The 21,013-nt window shown below is 45.5% G+C and overlaps 1 protein-coding gene across 3 annotated transcripts in view; it reads left to right on the forward strand.

Annotated features, from left to right (window-relative positions):
• FIP1L1 (factor interacting with PAPOLA and CPSF1) overlaps positions 1-21,013 on the forward strand; it is a gene marked incomplete in the record, with an annotated part of 1,650,449 nt that overhangs the window by 482,206 nt on the left and 1,147,230 nt on the right. For all 3 annotated transcript variants that reach the window (XM_044061425.1, XM_044061426.1, XM_044061427.1), the window contains 1 exon segment: positions 12,190-12,293. In XM_044061425.1, coding sequence (XP_043917360.1) covers positions 12,190-12,293 — 104 coding nt within the window.

Here is a 21,013-nt window from a genome sequence, read left to right on the forward strand (position 1 = left end):
CAATATCTAGAAGTGAAAAAGAATGTAAATCCCTTTCTGCCATAGGGGTCATGTTTTCCACTCCTTAAAGAATCTTTTCCAGGAATCAAAACGGGGACAAGAAAATCTGGTTCTGCAAATCCCTGGGAATTTTACCTGAAGCTTCTGGAGACAGAGCCCCGCACGGCAGAGGGGGAGAAGTCCTGTAATGGACATCGTCCTAAGGGCAGAAGTCTGCAGAATCAATGCTTTTAGTGGTCCTTTCTCTGAAGTCTCTTCAAGGTTCCTGAACAGGTTCCCCCACTGCTGCACTCTGGTGACTGGGGAGGGGGGGCACTTACCCTGCATCCAACAATCTGGACCCCCATAACGCAAGACAAATGGGTGCAGAGGATAATAAGCAGATAATACTTCATTCTTTTCTACACACCCACTTTAGCCCCAAAAAGACTTCAGATGTTCCAGCCTCTTAAAGGGAAGCTGCCATTTCAGAAACAAGGAAGCTTTTAAACAATTGAGCCATCCAAGAGGTCCCACCAAACTAACGAGGATCTGGAATTTCCTCAAGATTCTTTTTAGTGCCGAAAAATAAGGACCTAAGGCCAATTCTAGACCTGCGTTACTTGAACAAATTTGTAAGAGAAACAAAATCTCATAGTCCTAGTACAGTCTATTTCCTTTTCCTGAAAAAAAAAAAGACTGGATATGCTTGGTAGATTTTCAGGATGTGTACTACTAAATAAAGATGGATAAACACTCCAGGAAGTGTCTTTGCTTCCATCTGGAAGATGGTCATTTTCAGTTCAGAATTATGTCCTTCAGTCTCACCACACCTTCCCTGGGTGTTCACCAAATATATTTCAGTATTAGTAGCTCATCTCCAATTGTAGGGCTTCCAGGAATTACCTTATTTGGGTGACTGTCTTATAATGGCCCGTACCAGCGATCCACTCACCCAAGCTAGGGATTCCTTGCACCATTTTTGTTCAGACCTAAACATTACAGTGAATCTAACAAAGTCCAAACTTCACCCAGCTCAATCTTGAGTTTATAGGAACTCCGTTGGACACAAGGCTCCATATTGTAAAACTTCCGCAAGCAAGAATCATATCCATTTAACATTTAAACCATAAGCATCTTATCCTGTCAGAAGTCTCTGTCTTTGAGGCTGTATGACAGCTTTGAACACTCAGGTTCCTTTGGCCAGGTACTACATGCAAGTTGTGCAGTGGACTCTTGCAGTCCAGTGGTCGATAAGACAGCAACTCATGTCTTTCCACATATCTTTAACAAAGACCTACAAAACACATTCAATGATGGAGTCTCCACATGTTTCACAAGGACATCCTTTTAACCTTTCCTTTCCCCAAGCCATGGTGACCACGAATGGTACCCCCTTGGGGTGGGGGCATTACTTGGGAAAGACCGTTAAATGTGCATGGTCACAATCGGAGGTCAGTCTTTACTCCAGTGTGTTGGAGGTGAGAGCAGTCTTTCTAGTGTTGCAGACCTTTCAGGAATCTCTCCCTTCAAATGTAATATCTATTCAGGCAGACAAAATGACAGTCCTCTGGCATATCAGCAAATGGGGAAGAACCAGATCTAATCTGTTATGTCGAGAGGCCATGAGAGTGTGGCAGTGGGTGATATTTTTTCACTGCTTTTTAATAGCAATGCATATCCTGGGGAAGTCCCAGTGTGTTAGTAGTCAGGTTGAGCAGGTCTATCCTTTTCCCTAACAAGTGGTCTTTCAATCCAGTAGTCACAGAGCACATATTCAGTCACTGCGGCCAACCTTGCTTTGATCTGATCTCCCCAACACCAAATGCAGCACATTGCTGTAGGTTCTTAGGTTGGTACTAGGCGATCAGCCCTAGGGCCTATACAAGCCTAGCCATAACAATTCCCTGGCTATTTCTTCCCACAATATTTACTTCCCTGGACCCTTGTCTAGCAGGGCGACTGACATGATCCCCGGGGTGAGTTTCCTATCTCCAATCCAATCGTCAATGTTCCTTTTGAGGACGGCCAAAGAGGCGCTCTGCTTGACATGTATGGGCAGTCTATTCTAGAGTCTGGGGAGTCTCTGGGTCAGGGACCTATCCCTCCAGCATGTTTTGTTCATTGTGATGACAAGGTTTACATCCCTGGAGCATGTGGCTCTGAGGGATTGGGATTTAAGTGTAGCATGTCCAACAGCTCTGGGTTTGACATGGCCTTGTATGTTAAGCAGAGATCGCCTCTGAGTAGACAATATGCGGCAGAGTATAGCTGGAGTTTTTTTAGACAGTCAGCATAGGGGATCTGGTTTAGGCCTGTGATTCTTTTAGTGAGGTATTTCTACGGCCTTTCCAGTTGTTGCAGATGTCTTGAGAGGTACATACCAAACCGGGCATTGTATTCTATAATGGGTCTAATGAGGGATGAGTACAGTGGGACAATGACCTCCTTTTTTTCTGTATGAAAAGCCCTTAGTGATGAGGTGTGCCACACAGGACTTCCTGACTGTTGTGGTGATGTGGTTATCAAAGTTGAGACCACTGTCCACCTTTGTCCCCAAGTCTCTTATCACACTTTCGGTATTTAGTGTACTGCTACCTATGTGGTAATTTACAGGTACATGTTTTTTCCCAAAGAGAATAACTATACATTTCTTGGCATTAAGCTTAAGCCCATGTCTCTCGCACCAAGCATCTGTTTCTCTAAGGCCCTTTTGTAGAATATCCACATCATTTGGGGATTCAATAATGGCTCCCAGTTTGCAGTCGTCTGCGAACTTTCTTAGCCAGCATCCCTTAGTGTTGGCCTGTACTTCAGAGAAGTAGATGCCAAACAAGTGCGGTCCCAAGACTGAACCCTGAGGTTACTCCACTTGTCTGTAGCTGAATTTGGAGTCAGCTACTTTTACAGTTTGGGTTCTGTCAGTAAGGCAGTTGGCAACCATTGAGTGAGAAAGTTTATCTATGATTCTAGAGTGGGGGATGGTGTCTAAGGCTTTGGCAAGGTCCAGGTAGGCTGTGTGGACAGTCTTACCCTCGTCCACAACTCTGGAGACTGATTCGAAGAAGTCAGTCAGGTTCAGGAGACAGGATCGGTCCTTCACAAACTCAAACTTGGTGGGGTCCAGTGTTTCAAGGTTGCCAATATCTTTGTCTACAAGTTCCATGATGATACGTTCCATGGCCTTGCAGATCAGGCTCGTCAGACTGGTGGGGCGGTAGTTCCCAGGATTCAAGGTGAATTCCCCCCTTGTGAAGTGGGATAACTGTAGCTGTGCGCCCCTCATTGGACACACAGCCCGAGGTGAGGCTATGATTAAACATGACACGTGGGTGAGGTGACAGTTCATTTTATAGTTCATGTAGTACACAGCTGGGATGTCGTCTGGTCCCATGTATGCTGTATTCTTAGCTGTGGAGAGTGTGTTTTTTTTACCTGTTTGGCCATTATTTGGCAATCTTTTGGTATTGAGATGGGCCCTTTAGGGGGGTGAGGGGGGGTGAAGTTTGCACTGAATCGATGTTCCAGGATATTGGCAAAATCCTTGGGATTAGTATATTTAATGCCATTCTGTTGTAGCTCAGCGCAGATCTGAGCATTGCCATTTAGATTCTTGACATAGCTGTAGAATGCCTTGTGGTTATCTTTGGAATATTTGGCAATTTTATTTTCGTAACTAGCTTTGCTCTGATCCCCCAAGAGGGGGGGGGTTGCTGAGAGATGCACTGACCCACATTTGGCCCACAAGACTCCTTTTATGCCTTCCTTACCACTCCTTTGATTTCAAAATTTTTACAGAAGACTGTGGCAGAGAAGGTGAATCATCTTAATAGTCCCTTACTAGCCTTGTCAAGTATGGATGTCCTTCAAGGATGCATCTGCAGTCATCACATATGAGTTGTCCTGCCTCAGGCAGCCCTTCGGTCGGCCGGATTCCAAAGTCTGGGTCCGGCGTCGGCTGATGTCGCACTTTCCCCGACGTCAGAGCACCTGGGGTATAAAAGCATCAGCCGACGCCATCTTCCTCAGTCTTTCTTGCCGCGTGGTGCCCGAAGCAGAAGCAGTTCGCAAGTGCCGGTCGGCCAGCTCCTGTAATTCAGCTACCGAAGACTTCAAAAAGCTAAGTACCCCATTGGGGACCCTTTCTTGCCTCAGCCGATGTCAGATAAAGTTAATAATTGTTTAACTTGTGGGAAACAAATACCTCATAAGGATTTCCACTCTTACTGCCTACCCTGTCTAGGCCCAGACCACGACGTCTCTGCCTGTTCAGCCTATGCTTCCTTCAACCGACACACTCTTAGACGTCGGGCGGAGTTTGCAGAGGAATTTTTTGGGGCTAGTTTTTCGTATAAGATGCCGTCAGAGACTCCGACTTCTCATTTAGTTAAGAAACGGAAGGACAAGGACCGACACATGCGGGCCGCGGTTTCGGCTGAAACCACGGCCAGGCCTACTGCGAGTGTCTCGGTCTCGGCTGAAACAAAGTCCTTGGTACTTCCAATTACCGAAACCGCTCAACCGACTACTTCGGTCCCGGAGGCCCTGGCTGAGTCGGTCATTGAATTTCCAACAGAAACTGGTGTCCTGGAACCTTCCGACACCATTCCTTTAGACAAATCTACACCAGCACGTGGTGCAGCCAGGCCTCCTGCATCCGTGTCCATTAAGGCATTCTCCAGGGCTAAAGTTGCTAAACTCTCAAAAGCTTTGCCTCCCAAGGTTATCCCTCAGGGACCCTCTACTGGTTCACAGATTCTAAGCTTAGCAGAGGATCTTATCTCTTTAATTAGGGGCTCTCAACCTCCTCCAGACAAAAGGCCCAGGGTTGAGCCCTCTGATCCCCACTCCTCAGATGAGGCCTCTGATGGCTCTACTCTCTCGGACCACCAGGAGGAGGCTTTTTCGGCCTACGAGGATTCTGATGCAGAGGAATCAATTCCCTCGGCCTCCCCTCCTGAAGAGTTTTCCTTTGGGGAGACACTACACACCATGAGAGAGCATTTCCAATGGCAGGACCAGGAATTCTCTGATTCCAGGAAAAGATTAAGGACCTTTTTACATTTGCCTCAGCATAGACCTTTAGCTATTCCTCCTGTTTTGAATGTCATTGATGATGTGTACTCTGACTCTAGCACACCCCCTGATTCTCTCCCTCCGGCTCCTGCTAAACCCGATAGGTACTACAGGGTCCCGGACTCGCATCTTTACCTTTACAAGGCCCACTCTGCTGATCCAGAAACTATTTCCCAGGGCCCTAAAGGGGTTGCAGCTTCCACTGCTAAAAATCCTCTCCCCTCTGAAAGGGAGTCCAGAGCTTTAGAGAGATGGGGTAAAAAAGTGTATACTTCTGCTACTCTTTCTATGAGGGCATTAAATTGTCAATTTCATATGATACAGTACCAAGAGTATTTGTTAGATGAATTGCATAAAAAACTGTCTTCTCCTGACCCCCTAGACCGCAAGTCACTTCAGGATCTGGTACATAACTCACAACAGGTTAGCAACCATTTCTTGCAATGTGGTTATGATGCATTGGAAGCTTCATGTAGGTCAGCTATGACTGGCGCAGTCATACGTAGGCATGCTTGGCTGAAGGAACAATCTCTGCCAGACCATGTTAAAGCAAAGCTGCTGGATGCTCCTTTGGAAAAGCAAAAGTTATTTGGCTCCACTGTTCAGGAGGTCCTAAAGAAATTTGAAGAAAAGGCAAAATCCGTACAAACAGTCAAAGATTTTCTCCAAGTACAACCACCAAGATTCAGCAGGAATTGGCCTTCCAAGAATTGGTCCTTTCCAGACACAGAAAGGTTTCAGAGAGACAAGAACAGGCGTGCTAGAGGTAGAGGGCAAGCTAGAGGCTCCTACAGAGGACGTCAATGGCAGCCTCCCAACCAGAGAGGTAATGCAGGACCTTCAACTGCTGCACAAGGACAGGCTCAATGACTTTACTTTGACACCGCCAACCAGGGCTCAATTGGAAGCACCTTTGGGGCGGAAAGCTTTATTTTTTCTCAGAAAATTGGCACAGTATTACAAGGGACAAATGGACACTACAAATAATAGACAAAGGATACAGGTTTCATTTCCACACATTACCAAAAAGAAAGGGCATGCCAGACCTGCCACCGAATCAAAGGGCAGAGGCTTTGAAACAAATTTCCAGCTTAATACAAATGAAAGCTATAGAAAAGGTTCCTCTCTCAGAACAAGGCCAAGGATTTTATTCCAGGCTATTCCTTGTTCCAAGAAAAGAAAAACAATGGAGGCCTATTCTCGACTTGTCCGCACTGAATACTTATCTCATTGTGCCAAAGTTCAAAATGCTGACTCTACAGCAGCTCCTTCCCATGCTGGGCAAGGGGTCTTGGCTGGTAACTCTAGACCTCAAGGAGGCATACCTGCATGTCCCTATCAGACAAAGTTGCAGAAGACACCTCAGATTTCTTGCAGGGTCAGAGCATTATCAATTCTCAGCATTGCCCTTTGGCTTATCTACTGCGCCCAGAGTATTCACGAAATGCCTGGCATCAGTAATTGCACACTGCAGACTTCAGGGGATACAAATATACCCATATCTGAACGACTGCCTTATAAAAGCAGACAGCCAGCAAACTTTGGTAAAACACTTGAATTATGCCATCCACCTACTTCAGGCCTTGGGATATACATTCAACTTTCACAAATCAAGACTGTTTCCATCCCAAAGAATAACCTTCCTGGGTGCAGATCTAGATACAACCACCCAAATGGCTTTCCTCACAGAAGAAAAACAAAGCCAACTACCAGATTACTTCAAGAATCTGACAAGACAACCCAGCTGACTGCAAGGAAAATCCTGCAGGCCCTGGGTTACATGGCTTCTTGCATCCTTCTGATTCCGCAAGCAAGACTACATATGAGGAAACTACAATGGTACCTAAGGAGTTTATGGACTCAGCACAGTCACAGCCTGGAAACCTTGATACCACTCATTCCATGCCTTCAAAAGGAATTTCTGTGGTGGGCTCAAGCAAGCCAGTCAAACAGGGGTCTGCCTTTCAGCAAACCAATAGCCAGCCAGACCATTACAACAGACGCTTCAGACCACGGATGGGGAGCGCACATGGAGGGCAGATGCATTCAAGGTCTATGGTCACAAAAAGAGCTACGCATGCACATAAACCAAAAGGAAATGCTGGCAGTGATGCATGCAGTCGAAGCCTTCAAACCCTTTCTGCATCATGGCCATCTGCTTATAAGGACAGACAACACCACGGTTATGTGGTACATAAACAAGCAAGGAGGCACCCATTCCTATCCTCTTTGCAGGCTGGCAATGAATGTATGGGAACTTTCCTTGAAACTCAATATACAGCTACAATCCCAGTTTGTGCCAGGGAAAGACAATATACTGGCGGACAGCTTAAGCAGAAATGTCATGGATGCACACGAATGGATGCTGCACCCAGACATCTTTCTACAGATAACACAATCATGGGGGAGGCCAGACTTAGATCTTTTTGCCTCCCCCCACAATCATCAACTGAAGAAATTCTGCTCAAGGACATACCACCCACAAGCATGGAAAGTGGACGCCCTCTCTTTCAGCTGGAGAACTCTAACAGTGTATGCATTTCCACCTCTCCCATTAATGACCAAGGTTTTACTGAAGATCAGGACAGAGCAGCCAAAAGTGATTCTGATAGCTCCGGACTGGCCAAGACAGCACTGGTACCCACTCTTAAAGAGCATGTCACGCACAAAACCATGGCCTCTTCCTCTATGGCCACTTCTACTGACACAGCACAATTACAAAACTCTGCATTCCAACCTAAAAACCTTGCAACTAACAGCCTGGAAAATATCTTGACTCCTCCTCAGGACAAGCTATCCCAGAGAGTGAAAGATATTATTATGGAAGCTCGCCTTCCACAAGAAAGGCATATTCAGCAAAATGGAAAAGATTTCACATTTGGAACACCACAAAGGGCCTAGATGTGACGGTGATGAACATGGCACATATCCTGGAATACTTGGCAGAAATGTTCCACAATGGTCTGTCTTACTCTTCCATTAAAATTCATGCTTCAGCAATTTCAGCAGAGTTACAATACTGATCCACCTGTCTTCTCTCATCCTCTCCTAAGACAGTTTCTAAGAGGAATCAAAAACATCAATCCTCCAAGGAAACCACCTCTACCTACTTGGGACCTTAACTTCGTGTTGGAAAAACTAACACTGCCTCCCTTTGAACCAGCAGCATCTGCAGAACTACAGTTCCTGTCTTGGAAGACTGCTTTCCTTCTGGCCATAACCTCAGCAAGAAGAGTATCTGAGTTACAGGCCCTTATGGCAGTACAGCCATTTCTTATTTTTCATCAGGACAGAGTTTCATTGAGAACCAATCCTACATTTATGCCAAAGGTGGTATCCAGGGTTTCATTAAATCAGGCTATTCACTTGCCTACCTTCTTTCCACATCCACAAAACAAAGGGGAGAAACTTTTGCACACCCTGGACATACACAGACAGTTGCGCTACTACTTGGACAGAACTAAAGGTTACAGAAAAACTGACCAGCTGTTGGTAGCTTATGCTGCTGATACACAAGGAAAAGCAATTTCCAAACAGACAATTTCAAAATGGATAAGGAATTGCATTCGTTTTTGTTACTCCTTTCATGGAAAAACTGTGCCAGCTAACATTAGACCTCATTCCACGAGAGCCACAGCCACCTCCACGGCCTTCTTAAGAGGGGTGGCTACCAAGGACATTTTAGAAGCTGCTACATGGAGCTCCGTGCATACATTTGCCAAACATTACAATTTACCTTTATATTCCAGATCCAGAGCAGGCTTTGCTATGGCAGACCTGCAGGGCATTTTAGCTACACCATCCTTTACATAGTTCCTCCACCCCAGATTGGCTATGGTATTCTACCCATATGTGATGACTGCAGATGCATCCTTGAAGGACATAGTACAGTTTTGTACCTACCATAAATGTAGATGTCCGATAGGTATGCATCTGCAGTCAGGTTTACCCTCCCTCCTTCCCCTCTGTGGTATTTCTTGGGTACTTACCCCTCTTATAGCTAGCTGGGGTGATCTATTATGGTGTATTTGTTTTTATATTATTGTGCATGTTTGGATTTTTAAATGCATCTCTCCAAATTTAGCCTTCCTTAGAGGGCACCTGGGGCAAGAAAAACTGAGGAAGATGGCGTCTGCTGATGCTTTTATACCCCAGGCGCTCTGACGTCGGGGAAAGTGCGACATCAGCCGACGCCGGACCCAGACTTTGGAATCCAGACGACCGAAGGGCTGCCTGAGGCAGGACAAACCCATATGTGATGACTGCAGATGCATACCTATCGGACATCTACATTTATGGTAGGTACAAAACTGTACTTTTCCCCTCCTATGGCCTCATCTAGTACACCCTCCCTGGGTGCTGGGCACAGCTCCAGATCTGCATACACTCCCATCTTGTTCGTGTCACCTGGACATTTCAGTCCCTCAAGTTGACCACATGGTTTCTGCAGTTCCAGTGATGGCTAGACAGTCCAGGTTTTCATCCTTTGTTCATATTCTGTGTCTTCTTCTCAGAAACCTTCTAAACACAAGATTTACAAAAATAAATGGAAAAGGTTCTCCATCTGGCAGTTGAGGATGATCTTGATCCTTTTCTGGCTTCTCTTCCAGCAGTCTTGGTGTGTCTAGCCTGTCTTCTTCAGAATGCAGCCAACTATTCCACTATCATAGTACAGTTAGCAGCCATATCTTCCTTTCACATTGTCAAGAATCACATGCCCATTGTATCATTAAGACTATCTAAAGGCTTTCTTAGAGGAACTTTTCTGTTACAGCCCCTGCTTAGAGATCATTCCCCCAGGATATTACCATTTTACTTCAAGCCCTAACTAGCCCTCCATTTGCACTTACTGCCAAAGACGATTTAAAAATGTTATCATGGAAAACACTGTTCTTACTTGCTGTTACGTCTGCTAGAATTTCTGAAATCCATATCTTATCTGCAAAACCTCCATATATTGTCTTTCGCAAAGACAGTGTGTGCATGAAAACTAACCATTCTTTTCTTCCAGAGGTGGCTTCTGAATCTTTTCTCAAGCAATCTATAAATCTCCCAGTATTTTTCCCAAAAGTTTAAAACAAAGGTGAGTACACATCACACTTAAATGTGAACATCTAGTAATATTCTATGTACATTGGACAAAAGCGTATCCGTTTGTTTTACTCCTTGTCAAGATTGTGAAGGAAGTATCCACGTTTGCGGTCTCCTGTTGGTTGTCTGATTTGTATATCTCATGCTTACAAAAAAAAGGTTCGTTACTGCCTTTACCTCCAAAAGTCCATTTTGCTAGATCTGTAGCTTTGTTGACAGCCTTCTTTTTCAGAGTACCTCTAGATGACTTCTGTGCTGCTGCTACCTGGTCCAAGGTCTGTAGCTTCATCTCACATTATAAGTTGGACATAAAATCCAGCTGAAGAGCCTCTTTTGGTTCAGCTGTGCTCCATTGTCCTTCCATAATACCATCCAAGTATTACATTAGCGGAGGACTCTGTCCCACATGTTGAGAAACACAGAAAAGACATCAGGTATGAAAGTTATGTAATCAACATAAGGCTAGATCTGTGTTGTCTGTTTTCCAGCCTTCCTCAACTTCCCACCCTCCTTCCCCCTTCCATGTATTGTGTGATATTTGGCCTTTTTAACTCCTGGACTTCTGTGGCTGACTTAGCTTTGGCTTCTAGAGGGTCCATATCAAGACCAATTGTTTCACCTTGTTTTTTATTTCTTTATTAGATTCTAAGTACTTGCCTACTTTTTTCATGTGGGCAAATTCTATCTTAGGCAGCTGGATCAATATTGGTAATTATGGGTAAAGGGAGGAGCCTGAGCACCGAATCCAAAACTTGAAAGTGGCCAAAGTCTGATCTGACTCTGAGAAGACCCATAGGTTGAGGAAAGATGGAAACAGACAACACGTTAGGGTGAGTATATAACTTTAGAACGTTTTACTTTAAATGATTAGACAATTAAGGATTTAGGAGTTCTTGTGAGAAGTACTATATCCTTTTCATTAAATGCATCCATTGGTAATGGTAAGGTATTAAGGACTAATTGGGCTGGTACAGTGGAAAACTACATGAACACTACGTGTGTGTTGAGTGATGTACTGAAGAAAAGGTATATTATACTTAGGGTAGGCCTACTATAGAATATAATTTATGTCCTTTATTGTTACTGTTGAAGTGGCACCCAGACCCCATGTGCAAAAATGGGAAAAGGGGGTTGTGGATTGGATGAATGGATTTATTCTAAAGGTGTTTTACTTGGTTTGAAAAGTGTTCAGTGTAGCAATATGAAGTATAATTAAATGTAGCAACATTTAGGATTGTATTCTGATAGCTGCAGATTGTTGAGAGGCCAGTTATATTAGGGGTATAGAGCTCTGTTTAAGAACTATCAGTATTACTCAGCATAGATATCATACATACTGCAGTGAACCTTGGATGGAAATAAGTTGCTAAAAAGTTTAGAGCAAAGTAATACTGCGAGGACAACAAAGTTTGTTGCACAATCTGTTAAATCAAGGAATGTACTCCTGCTGTCTGTTAGGAACAGTCCAGTCTTGGAGTCCTTTGAGATAATATTGTACTGTTGGGCAAGTCACTTAGCACATTCATGTACATTAGAATCGGTGTTTTGGTTATGACCTTTGGATCTTAATGCAGTGTAACGAACCCCTGTAATAAAATTATGATTTGGTGACCATCAGAAAGTTGGTTTGGGAAAAAAAAAAAAAAACTTTGAAGTTCCTTTGCCAGAAGTTGAACTCTGTAGCACTTGCATCACCAAATTCTAAGTATTTGCTCATTGTGGCCTTTTGTTTTAGGAAACCTGGTGACAGCATTTCTAAAGTTCTGGTGTAAGTTTAAGAACTATATTGTATGTTTAGAAAGTTTCATGCATTATTCCTTGAAAAATGAGCAATGTCTTCTAAGTAACTTTTTTCATTTAGTTAAAACAGTAGAGATGTGTATTGCAGCTTAATTGTCTGGCTTGGAGTGCAGAGGAAAAAATAATTTGCTTGAGTGGATATTTGTACAAAGTTTATATTGACCTAGCAGTTTCTTGCTTTCCAGATGAAATAAACACATGGACTCATGAAAAGACTGTAACAAATACAATTTTGTATTGTAGGTACAACAGGGCAGAGGTACAGAAAAGGAGGCAGTGACACCACCATTAAAATCAGAGTTCACCTCACCGACAAATGTCTATAAACCAGGACTTCAAGCAGCAAGGTCAGTGCAAGCTTCTGCAGCATAGCAAATTGTAAAATTTTATAATTTGAAAACAGGGCCGTTGTTTGCCTGTATAAATTCTCACATAGTTTGAACTTGGATCATAATCAAAGTGAAAATGCTGCTGGGTGTTTAACCTTATAAGGCAACAAATCCAGGACCAACGTCAGCATCCATCATCTTTGAGAATGGAGCACATTGTGAAGCACTGCCATAAGTACTGTTTCAGCCTAGTAACCATAAGCTGAAGGAGGGAAAAACTTTTGAACCACGTTACCTTTTAGGATGGTAGGAGAGAGTACCTACTGGGATGTAGAATTGGCGGAAGTGACCCGTGGCCAGTTCCAGGAAGCCATAAGTACATGATATATGACAGATGTTTGTCACACATTCCTTGGAGGCATTTGTGTCCTAAGATGAACAGTCTTGTGTTACCAGCTTTCCCATGACAAGCAAGGCACTAAGTTTGCACCACCTTTCTAATTTAGGGTGATAATGAGAGACCATTGCTAGAGAAACTTCTGGCAACCAGGAGTGTCAGCACCTCCCTGTCCCTTTCATAAAGCCAGGATATAATCATGACAGAGCCTAAACCAGGGGAGGTGTATCAGAAGCCGTGCTGCTGATGCTTGGTGGTTGCTGTCATAGCACAATGCTTTATTCCCCAGGCCCTCCTAGGTCCAGCAAGGGTTGATGGTCAAAGTTGAAGAGGATCTGGGCTGTCATGGCAGGCCTTTGATGTCGGACATTTTTGTGATGTTTGGTGTGATCTCCCCTTGCTGATTATAGCACATTCTTAGAGAGCATGGACTGAAACCAGTCAGGTCTTTGTACAGGTTAGTGTTGTCCTGAAAACCACCGTTCACATGTGCAAACCTGAACATCACTTTGTTGCCTAACTTGCAGAGATCACCAGTCTTTCACTCAAGCACACATTTTTTTGTCGTCTTTTGGCCTGCCAGTCACTGGAATCAGGTTCTTCCTTAACCACTGTGCCCTAGCAGGCTGAGTAAATTGGAACAAATTTGCACTTTCTTGGCTGAGGTGGTAAAAAATGTTTACATTTTCTTGGTTGGTAATGGGGAGGGTAGAGAAGATTATTTTTCTTGAGCATAAACTTCTAAGAATAAAGACTAAAGTTCTACCTTATTACCCCTTGGTGGCTGGCCAAGAAGTTTGCAGATTCAATCTCAAGGGTCTTTGGCTGTGGATGAAACTCCCAGAGCAAGATAAAAAATTCCCCCCATAGTTGTAATGTTAGCTTGCTCCACCTCATGATGTTGCGTCTGGTTTTGATCTTCTAAAGGTCTGATTCTGGATCAAGAGGTATAATACAGTGCCCCACCTGATTAGTGTACAACCTGATGTTTTTTGTGTTTAACTGTTGCAGTCATCACATTTTGGTTATCTGCTTGCAGTAGCCCTCAGTCGGCCTGATTATCAAAGTCTTGGGTCCTGCGTCGGTTGCTGTTTCATCTTCTGTGACGTCAGGTACTCAAGGGTATAAAGCATGCAGCTGATGCCATTACATCAGTCTTTCTTGCCGTGCGGTACCCAAAGCAGAAGCAGTTCGCAAGTGCCGGTCGGCCGACTCATGAAATTTTTGTTTTCGAGTTTCAGAACCAAAGTTTTCAACTAAAGCTAAGTACCCCCGTTGGGGAAATATTTTCTTGCTCTAAACCGATGTCAGTAAAAGTCAGTAATTGTATTTCTTGTGGAAAGCAAATACATCATAAAGATTTCCATTCGTACTGTATTCCTTGCCTAGGCCCAGACAACGACGTACCTCGCTGTCGGATTTGTGCCATATTTAAGCAACGGACTATTTGTCGTCAGTATATTTACGCTTCTAAATATTTTGGTACTCTGTTCAATTATCCAGATATGTCTTCGGTAAGCCATCTGACTACCGACATTCCGAAAAAATGCAAAGATAAAGACAGAGACAGGCCTCCTAGGTCCAAAGCTGCCGACGACGCTTCTCCTAAGCCAGTTCGCCGGTACTCAGTGAGGTGCTTTCGCAGCACCTGATACCCGCTACTTCAGATTTGCAGGCCTCTACTGAGACCCATTCAGAGTCCGGTATGCCAGGAGATGCTTCAACTGTGGAACCTGAGGATGTATCTACCTTGGATGGGTCCGGAGCCACTGTGCAGGCACCGGCTTCTGAAAGCGTATTCAGGCCTACTGACTTGCATATTAAACCAAAGCCATCTTCTTCAAGGCCTAAAACTCGAACCATGCCTAGAAAACTGACACCCAAACCGCATGGTCAGGCCTCTATGCCTAAAAAATAAATGATAAGAATGGCTGAAGACCTTGTTACTTTAATCAGGGGAAGCCAACCTTCTCCCTGTAAGAGACCTAGGACTGAATTCGCTTATGATACTTCTGACCAGGATTCTGAAATTTCTGATGTTAAGTTGTCTATCTCGCCTTCATTCTTGCTGGATGGGTTCGGAGCCGACCTCGGCTCCGACTCGGCCACTCTAAAAGCTCGAGAGTTGGTTCCACCGGCTCGAGGCTCCCCTTATATCCCACAATGCTAGGCGAGAGTTACCTCAGATCTCGTTTGCCGCTACAGCTATCGAGGTTGGTTTTCTACCGGTTCTTGGTAAGTGACTTTTTCTTGTGTAATTTAGTCTATCAAAACCCCTTTAATTTTAATATTTTTACTTATTTCCCTTAGTTTAGAGAAATTTTTATCCCCTTCTAAAAAAATTCCCGTTTTTTTCCCTCAAGAACTTTAGGTTCTTCCCTTGGGCCTACAGGCCTTTTCTCTTTCCCTAGTGGAGTGTGTGTATTATTTTAAAATCCTAGTTAGTGGTTTTTATTATAATTTAAACTTGACAGGGTGTAATTAGTGTGTTTGTGTGTGTGTTTGTTTACACCTGTTAAAAAAATGTCTAAGGAAGCAAAGGTCTCCGGATTCAAGAAGTGTGATGCGTGCTGTCAGAAAATGTCTCTGACAGACGCTCACACTTCTTGTGTCTACTGTCTGGGACCTTTGCACCTGCAGGACTCCTGTGCTGTGTGCCATGGCTTCAGCCCCAGGGTCCTGCAGGAAAGAAAAAATAAATTGATATTAAGAGGCTTACTCAAGCCAGAGGATTCCCTTTCTGTTTCTACAGGGAAGCCCTCTAAGGCATCTAGGTCTTCGGCTCCAACAACTGAGCCGAGACCTAAGGTTTCTCAACCTCTGCCTTCATCGGCTCCGGCTGGAGCCGATAAGTCTCAGTCCACAGTTTCTGTGGCTCCTCGGCTCGGCCGGAGCCGAGGTATTAGAAGTTCCCGTGTCGGCTCCAACCAGACCTTCGGAGCCGACAACTAGGAAGAGGTCCAGGTCACCATCTCTTGGCTCCGTTCATTCGGCTCCAGGATCTCCCCTGCTGTCTGAACGGAGCCAAAGATCTCACTCCTCTAGGTCATCGAGGCTGTCGGATCATGACCTTCAGAGGGTAGTGAGTCGACTTCTTAAGTCCGAGGCACTGGCCCAGATGCTTCAGAGCCCGACTCATCAGTCGATGCCTGCCCCGGTCCATCATTATATTCCTCCTTCGACTCTCTTGAGCTCGGAGCCGGGTCACGTCGGAACTGAGACTGTGATAGCGTCGGAGTCGATACAATTGTCTTCGGCTCCGTCGTCGGCTCCGATTTCTTCCTTGGAAGAATCTCGGCGCCGGACTTCCCTCGTCGGCTCCGAGGGGGTGAGTGGCATCGGACCCTTGTCCGACCCCCCTCTCCCTCTCGGTGCTTCGGCGCTGGTGAGTTCGGCTCCGACATCGGCCTCGGAGCCATCACTGTCGGTGCCGAGGGGGGTTCTTAGCTTCTCGGAGCGGGGACCTCTGGCTCTGCCTGACAGGGGTGCATTCGAGGTCATGCGGAGTGTGTTAGAGCCTGGCTCTACTCCACAGTCGGTTCCGTCCGCCCCTCCCTCTACAGTGCCTCAGGTTAAGTCGACTCACTCCCTCATCCCGGACCGCAGAGAGCCAGCTCCTCAGGAACCCCCTGTGGGATTTCATCCTCTTCGAGGCCTCTCCTGATTTGGCAGAAGAGCCCCTCGAAGAGGAAGTGTAAGAGGAAACACATTGACTCACCTGAGTCCATCACGTCAGACACAGATTTGGATGATTCTGAGGGTTCCCCCCGTTCCCCTTCTGAAGATGTCTCATTTGCAGACATCCTAGAGATCCTGAAACAGAGGGGAATTGGCCAGCCCTCAACCCTTCAGAGGACGAATCTGTGTATCTTGAGGCGTTGGCTCTCGCCCTTCCACCTCCTGGGTGTCCCCTTGACCCCCTCATGCAGGTGGTTGCTAAGAAGGCATGGTCGGGTCCTGATTCAGTGGACCCCACTCCCAGGAGACCCTCCAAGTTCATAACGGCACCAGCAGACAAACAGTTCTTAACAAAAGGAGTTTCTGTGGATGCTATGGTGGTAGCTGCTGCCACTAAGAAGGAGCTAGCTGATCCTTCAGTACCTGTCCATCCACCTAACAAGGAATCTAGGTCCATGGACAGGTACGGAAGCGGATGTTCTCGCCAGCGACATTTACCATGCGTTCGCTGAACTACCTGTGCCATTTTACTCGTCTTCAAAGGGACTTGATCAAGGAAGCGAGTGAAATGTTAAGGACCCTACAGCTGCGGGTTTCAAGATAAGATGAACACGCAGCTGGCTACCCTTAACTCCATAACCAACTCCTCCATGCGCCTTCTTTCTTACGCGGCTGATGGAGCGAGCAGAGCCGCAGGGACAGGTGTGGCCTTACGTAGGCATGCCTGGATGCGGCTATGCAATTTTGCGGACCCCTTCAAGACGTCTTTCACTAACTCCCCGTTTGATGGATCATCCCTCTTTGGTCCTCAAGTGAAAGAAACCTTGACTAGGTGCGAGACTGATGGCAAGACCCTTTCTGCCGTCGGAGTCCGTTTTTCTACGTCGCCCTAGGGGCAGGGGGGGTCCGCAGAACCAGGGCGATCGGGAAGCCTTCCCTGACAAGCCCTTTCAGCATCCCTGAGGTGTTGCCCGACTGCCCATCTTCGGAGGCAGTCGGGGGAAGATTGTCACTGTACCCAGAAGCCTGGCTATCCCTGACTCAAGACAAATGGGTACAGTCCATCATTTCCGAAGGCTATTCTATCCCCTTTCTTCGCATTCCAAATCAGCCAAAAAAATCCCTTCCAGATGTTCCACCCGCTCAAAGGGATCTAGCGGTTTTGGAAATTTCAAAACTGCTTACAAAAAGAGCAATTCAGCCAGTTCCAGCAGACCAGCAAGGATCCGGAATCTACTCAAGGATGTTCTTCGTTCCACATTGCTGCAGTCCTAACTATTGGGTAGTCCGCTGTCCAGTCGGCCCGAATACCAAAGTATATGGCTGACGTCGGTCAGGGCGCATTAGACTGACGTCAGTACGTCAGGGTACTAATGCGCATGACCGACGTCATATCCTCAGTCTTTTTTGCCGCGTGGTCCGATGCAGAAGCAGTTTTGCGAGTGCAGGTTGGCGTTCTGAAATTTTCTGAAGTCGGAGTTTCAGACCGAATCAAAGTTGGCTAAGTACCCCGTTGGGGAACGTTTTGGTTTTCTTGCCTCAGTATTTAACCGGATGTCAGAAAAAGTGAATAACTGTATTTCTTGTGGGAAACGGATACCTCATAGGGATTACCATACTTTGTGTATACCTTGTTTAGGGCCTGAGCACGACGTTGTTGGATGCCGCTCTTGTGCTAGATTTAACAAACGCACTATTAAGAGAAGGTTAGACTGTGCCAGGTTAGTGTTTGGGAAGCGTTGTAATTATAAAATGCCGTCGGATGCTCGGCGCCGCTTCATCCAAGAAGCGCAAGGATAAAACTGCAAAGCCTAGGGTTGATGAACCGGCAGTCCCGGACGCCGGTTCTTTAGAAGGCTCAGTGGAGTCAGAGGTTTTGCCAGGAGTTTCTTTGGAGTCTCAGGCAGAGACTTTACTGTTACAGGATGTGCCCTCTCAGGAGGTAGGCCAGGCTGAGGGGCCTCTCAGGTAACTGTTCTTCCCTCTCTTCCCAAGGTAGTTAGAGCCTCTCCTTCTGTTTCCAAAACTTCTTTGAGAGGTAGGCCAAGTTTAGCTTCAGTGGAGGCTTCTCCTAGCACTTCAGGTTCTGTGCCTAAGAAACATATGCTTAAAATGGCAGAAGATTTGATTACTGTGATTAGAGGTTCTATGCCCCCTCCTGATAAGAGGCCTAGGGTGGAACCTGAGTTTGAGAGTTTGGAACAGTGTTCAGAGGCTTGAGTCTTCTGCGGAAGACTTGCAGGAGTATCCTCCTTATTCTGATTCTGATGTGGATGATTCCACTCCTACAGCTTCTCCTCCTGAGGATTTCTCATTTTCAGAGACTCTGCATTCCATGCGGGAGCACTTTAAATGGGAAGGCCAAGATTACTCTGATTCTAGGAAAAGGCTTAGGGAATTCTTGTTTTTACCCCAGCATAGGCCCTTAGCTATACCTCCTGTGTTGAATGTGGTAGAAGATGTTTTTGCAGAGGCTTCCTTGAACCCTGATTCCTTGCCTCCTGCTCCTGTTAAACCTGATAGGTACTATAGGGTGCCTGAAGCTCATAAGTATCTTTTTAAGAGTCCTACGGCAGACCCGGAAACTGTTTCTCAGGGACCTAAAGGTGTTAAGGCCTCTGTTGTTAAAAACCCTGTTCCCACTGATAGAGGCAAGGGCTTTGGATAGATGGGGAAAGAAAGTGTATACTTCTTCCACTTTAGCCATGAGGGCGTTGAATTGTCAGTTTCACATGCTAAAATATCAAAATTATCTCCTTTCACAATTGAAATCTAAGGTGGATGCTTTGGCGGAAGGTATTGAGTGTAAAGAGTTGCTGGATCTAGTTCATGTGTCTGAACAAGTGGGTAAGCATTCTTTGCAATGTGGTTTTGATGCTGTACAGGCCTCCTCGAGGGTGGCTGCCACTAGTTCTGTTCTTCGCAGGCATGCCTGGTTGAGGGATCAGAATTTAGCTGAGCATGTTAAGACAAGGATTTTGGATGCTCCTTTACAGTCTGATGTGTTGTTTGGTTCGCCTGTGGAAGCAGTTTTAAAGAAAATGGAGGACAAAGCTAAGTCTATGCAAACTGTTAAAGATTTTTGCAGGTGCAGCCACCAAGTTTAGTAGAAATTGGCCTACTAAGGGTTGGACATATCCTGCTTATGATTCCCAGTCTAGGGGTAGGTCTAGGCGTGGTAGGGGCAGAGCTCAAGGTTCTTTTAGGCCTAGAACAGGAGTTCACCTGCTCAGACTTCTGGTGAGGGCAGGGGTCAGTCCTTTCGTAAACAGACCCAATGACCCGCCTTTTCAGCTGCCAGTAGATTCTCGTCTGGCAGCTCCTTTGGGAGGAAGACTGTCTCTTTTCAAAGAAAATTGGGATTTAATTACTCAAGACAGATGGGTGTTGGATATCATTCACCACGGTTACAGGTTTTATTTCCATACATTGCCCCTTTCAAAGGCATGCCAGGCGTTCCTCCTCCACAAAGGAAAGAGGCTCACAAGCAAATTTCTCAGTTACTCCAAATAGGGGCCATTCAGCCAGTCCCTGTATCACAAAGGGGCCTAGGATTTTATTCTCGCCTGTTCCTAGTACCAAAGAAGGGGAACACGTGGAGACCAATTTTGGATTTATCTATCCTCAACACTTATCTGGACATTCCCAAGTTCAAGATGTTGGCGTTACAACAGCTTTTACCTCTGCTGGGCAAAGATCACTGGATGGTAACTTTAGATCTCAAGGAAGCTTACCTTCATGTGCCTATAAGACTAAGTTGCAGGAAGTATCTGCGTTTCGAGCTGGAAATTCTCATTATCAGTTCTCTGCATTGCCCTTTGGCTTATCTACTGCCCAGAGTATTCACAAAGGTTCTGTCTCCAGTGATAGCTTACTTCAGGCTACAAGGAATTCAAATCTATCCTTACTTGGGCGACTGCCTGATTCTGGCTCAAGAAAAGGAAGACCTTCTACAGCATCTGGGTATGTTATAGCAGTGCTAAGATGCCTAGGGTATTCTGTGAGCGAAATAAAGTCCAGTCTAGTACCCTCTCAAGACATGTGCTTTCTGGGTGTGAGACTGAATACAGCAGCCCAGATGGCCTTTTTAACCCCGGACAAACAACAGAGTCTATCACTTTACTTCCATCAACTATCTCATCAGTCCGTGCTGACTGCAAGGACAGTCCTTCAAGCATTAGGGTTCATGGCATCTTGTATTCTGGTGCTTCCCAATGCCAAACTGCATATGAGGAAGCTACAATGGTATCTCAAAATGTATGGACACAGCACTGCCAGGATTTGGATACTGTCATTCAAATAATACCTTGCCTTCAAAAAGAATTTTGTGGTGGGCTCAGGAATGTCACCTAAACAAGGGACTCTCTGTGACCCGGCCAGAGGCGAGTCAGATTTTAACGACAGATGCCTCGGACATTGCTTGGGGAGCTCATCTAAATGGAAAGTGGATACAAGACAAGTGGCCTGCCAGACTACAGCATCTACATATCAACATGAAGGAGATGTTAGCAGTCCAGTTTGCATTAATGGCTTTCAAGGAGTTACTTCTTCCAGGGCAGGTGTTGATTCTAACAGACAACACAACTGTCATGTGGTACATCAACAAACAAGGGGGAACACATTCTTACCCATTGTGCAGGCAAGCAATGATTTTATGGGAGAC

The sequence above is a fragment of the Protopterus annectens genome, chromosome 2.part0 (genome assembly GCF_019279795.1).
Source record: "Protopterus annectens isolate FY-2018-M chromosome 2.part0, PAN1.0, whole genome shotgun sequence".
NCBI lineage: Eukaryota > Metazoa > Chordata > Ceratodontiformes > Protopteridae > Protopterus > Protopterus annectens.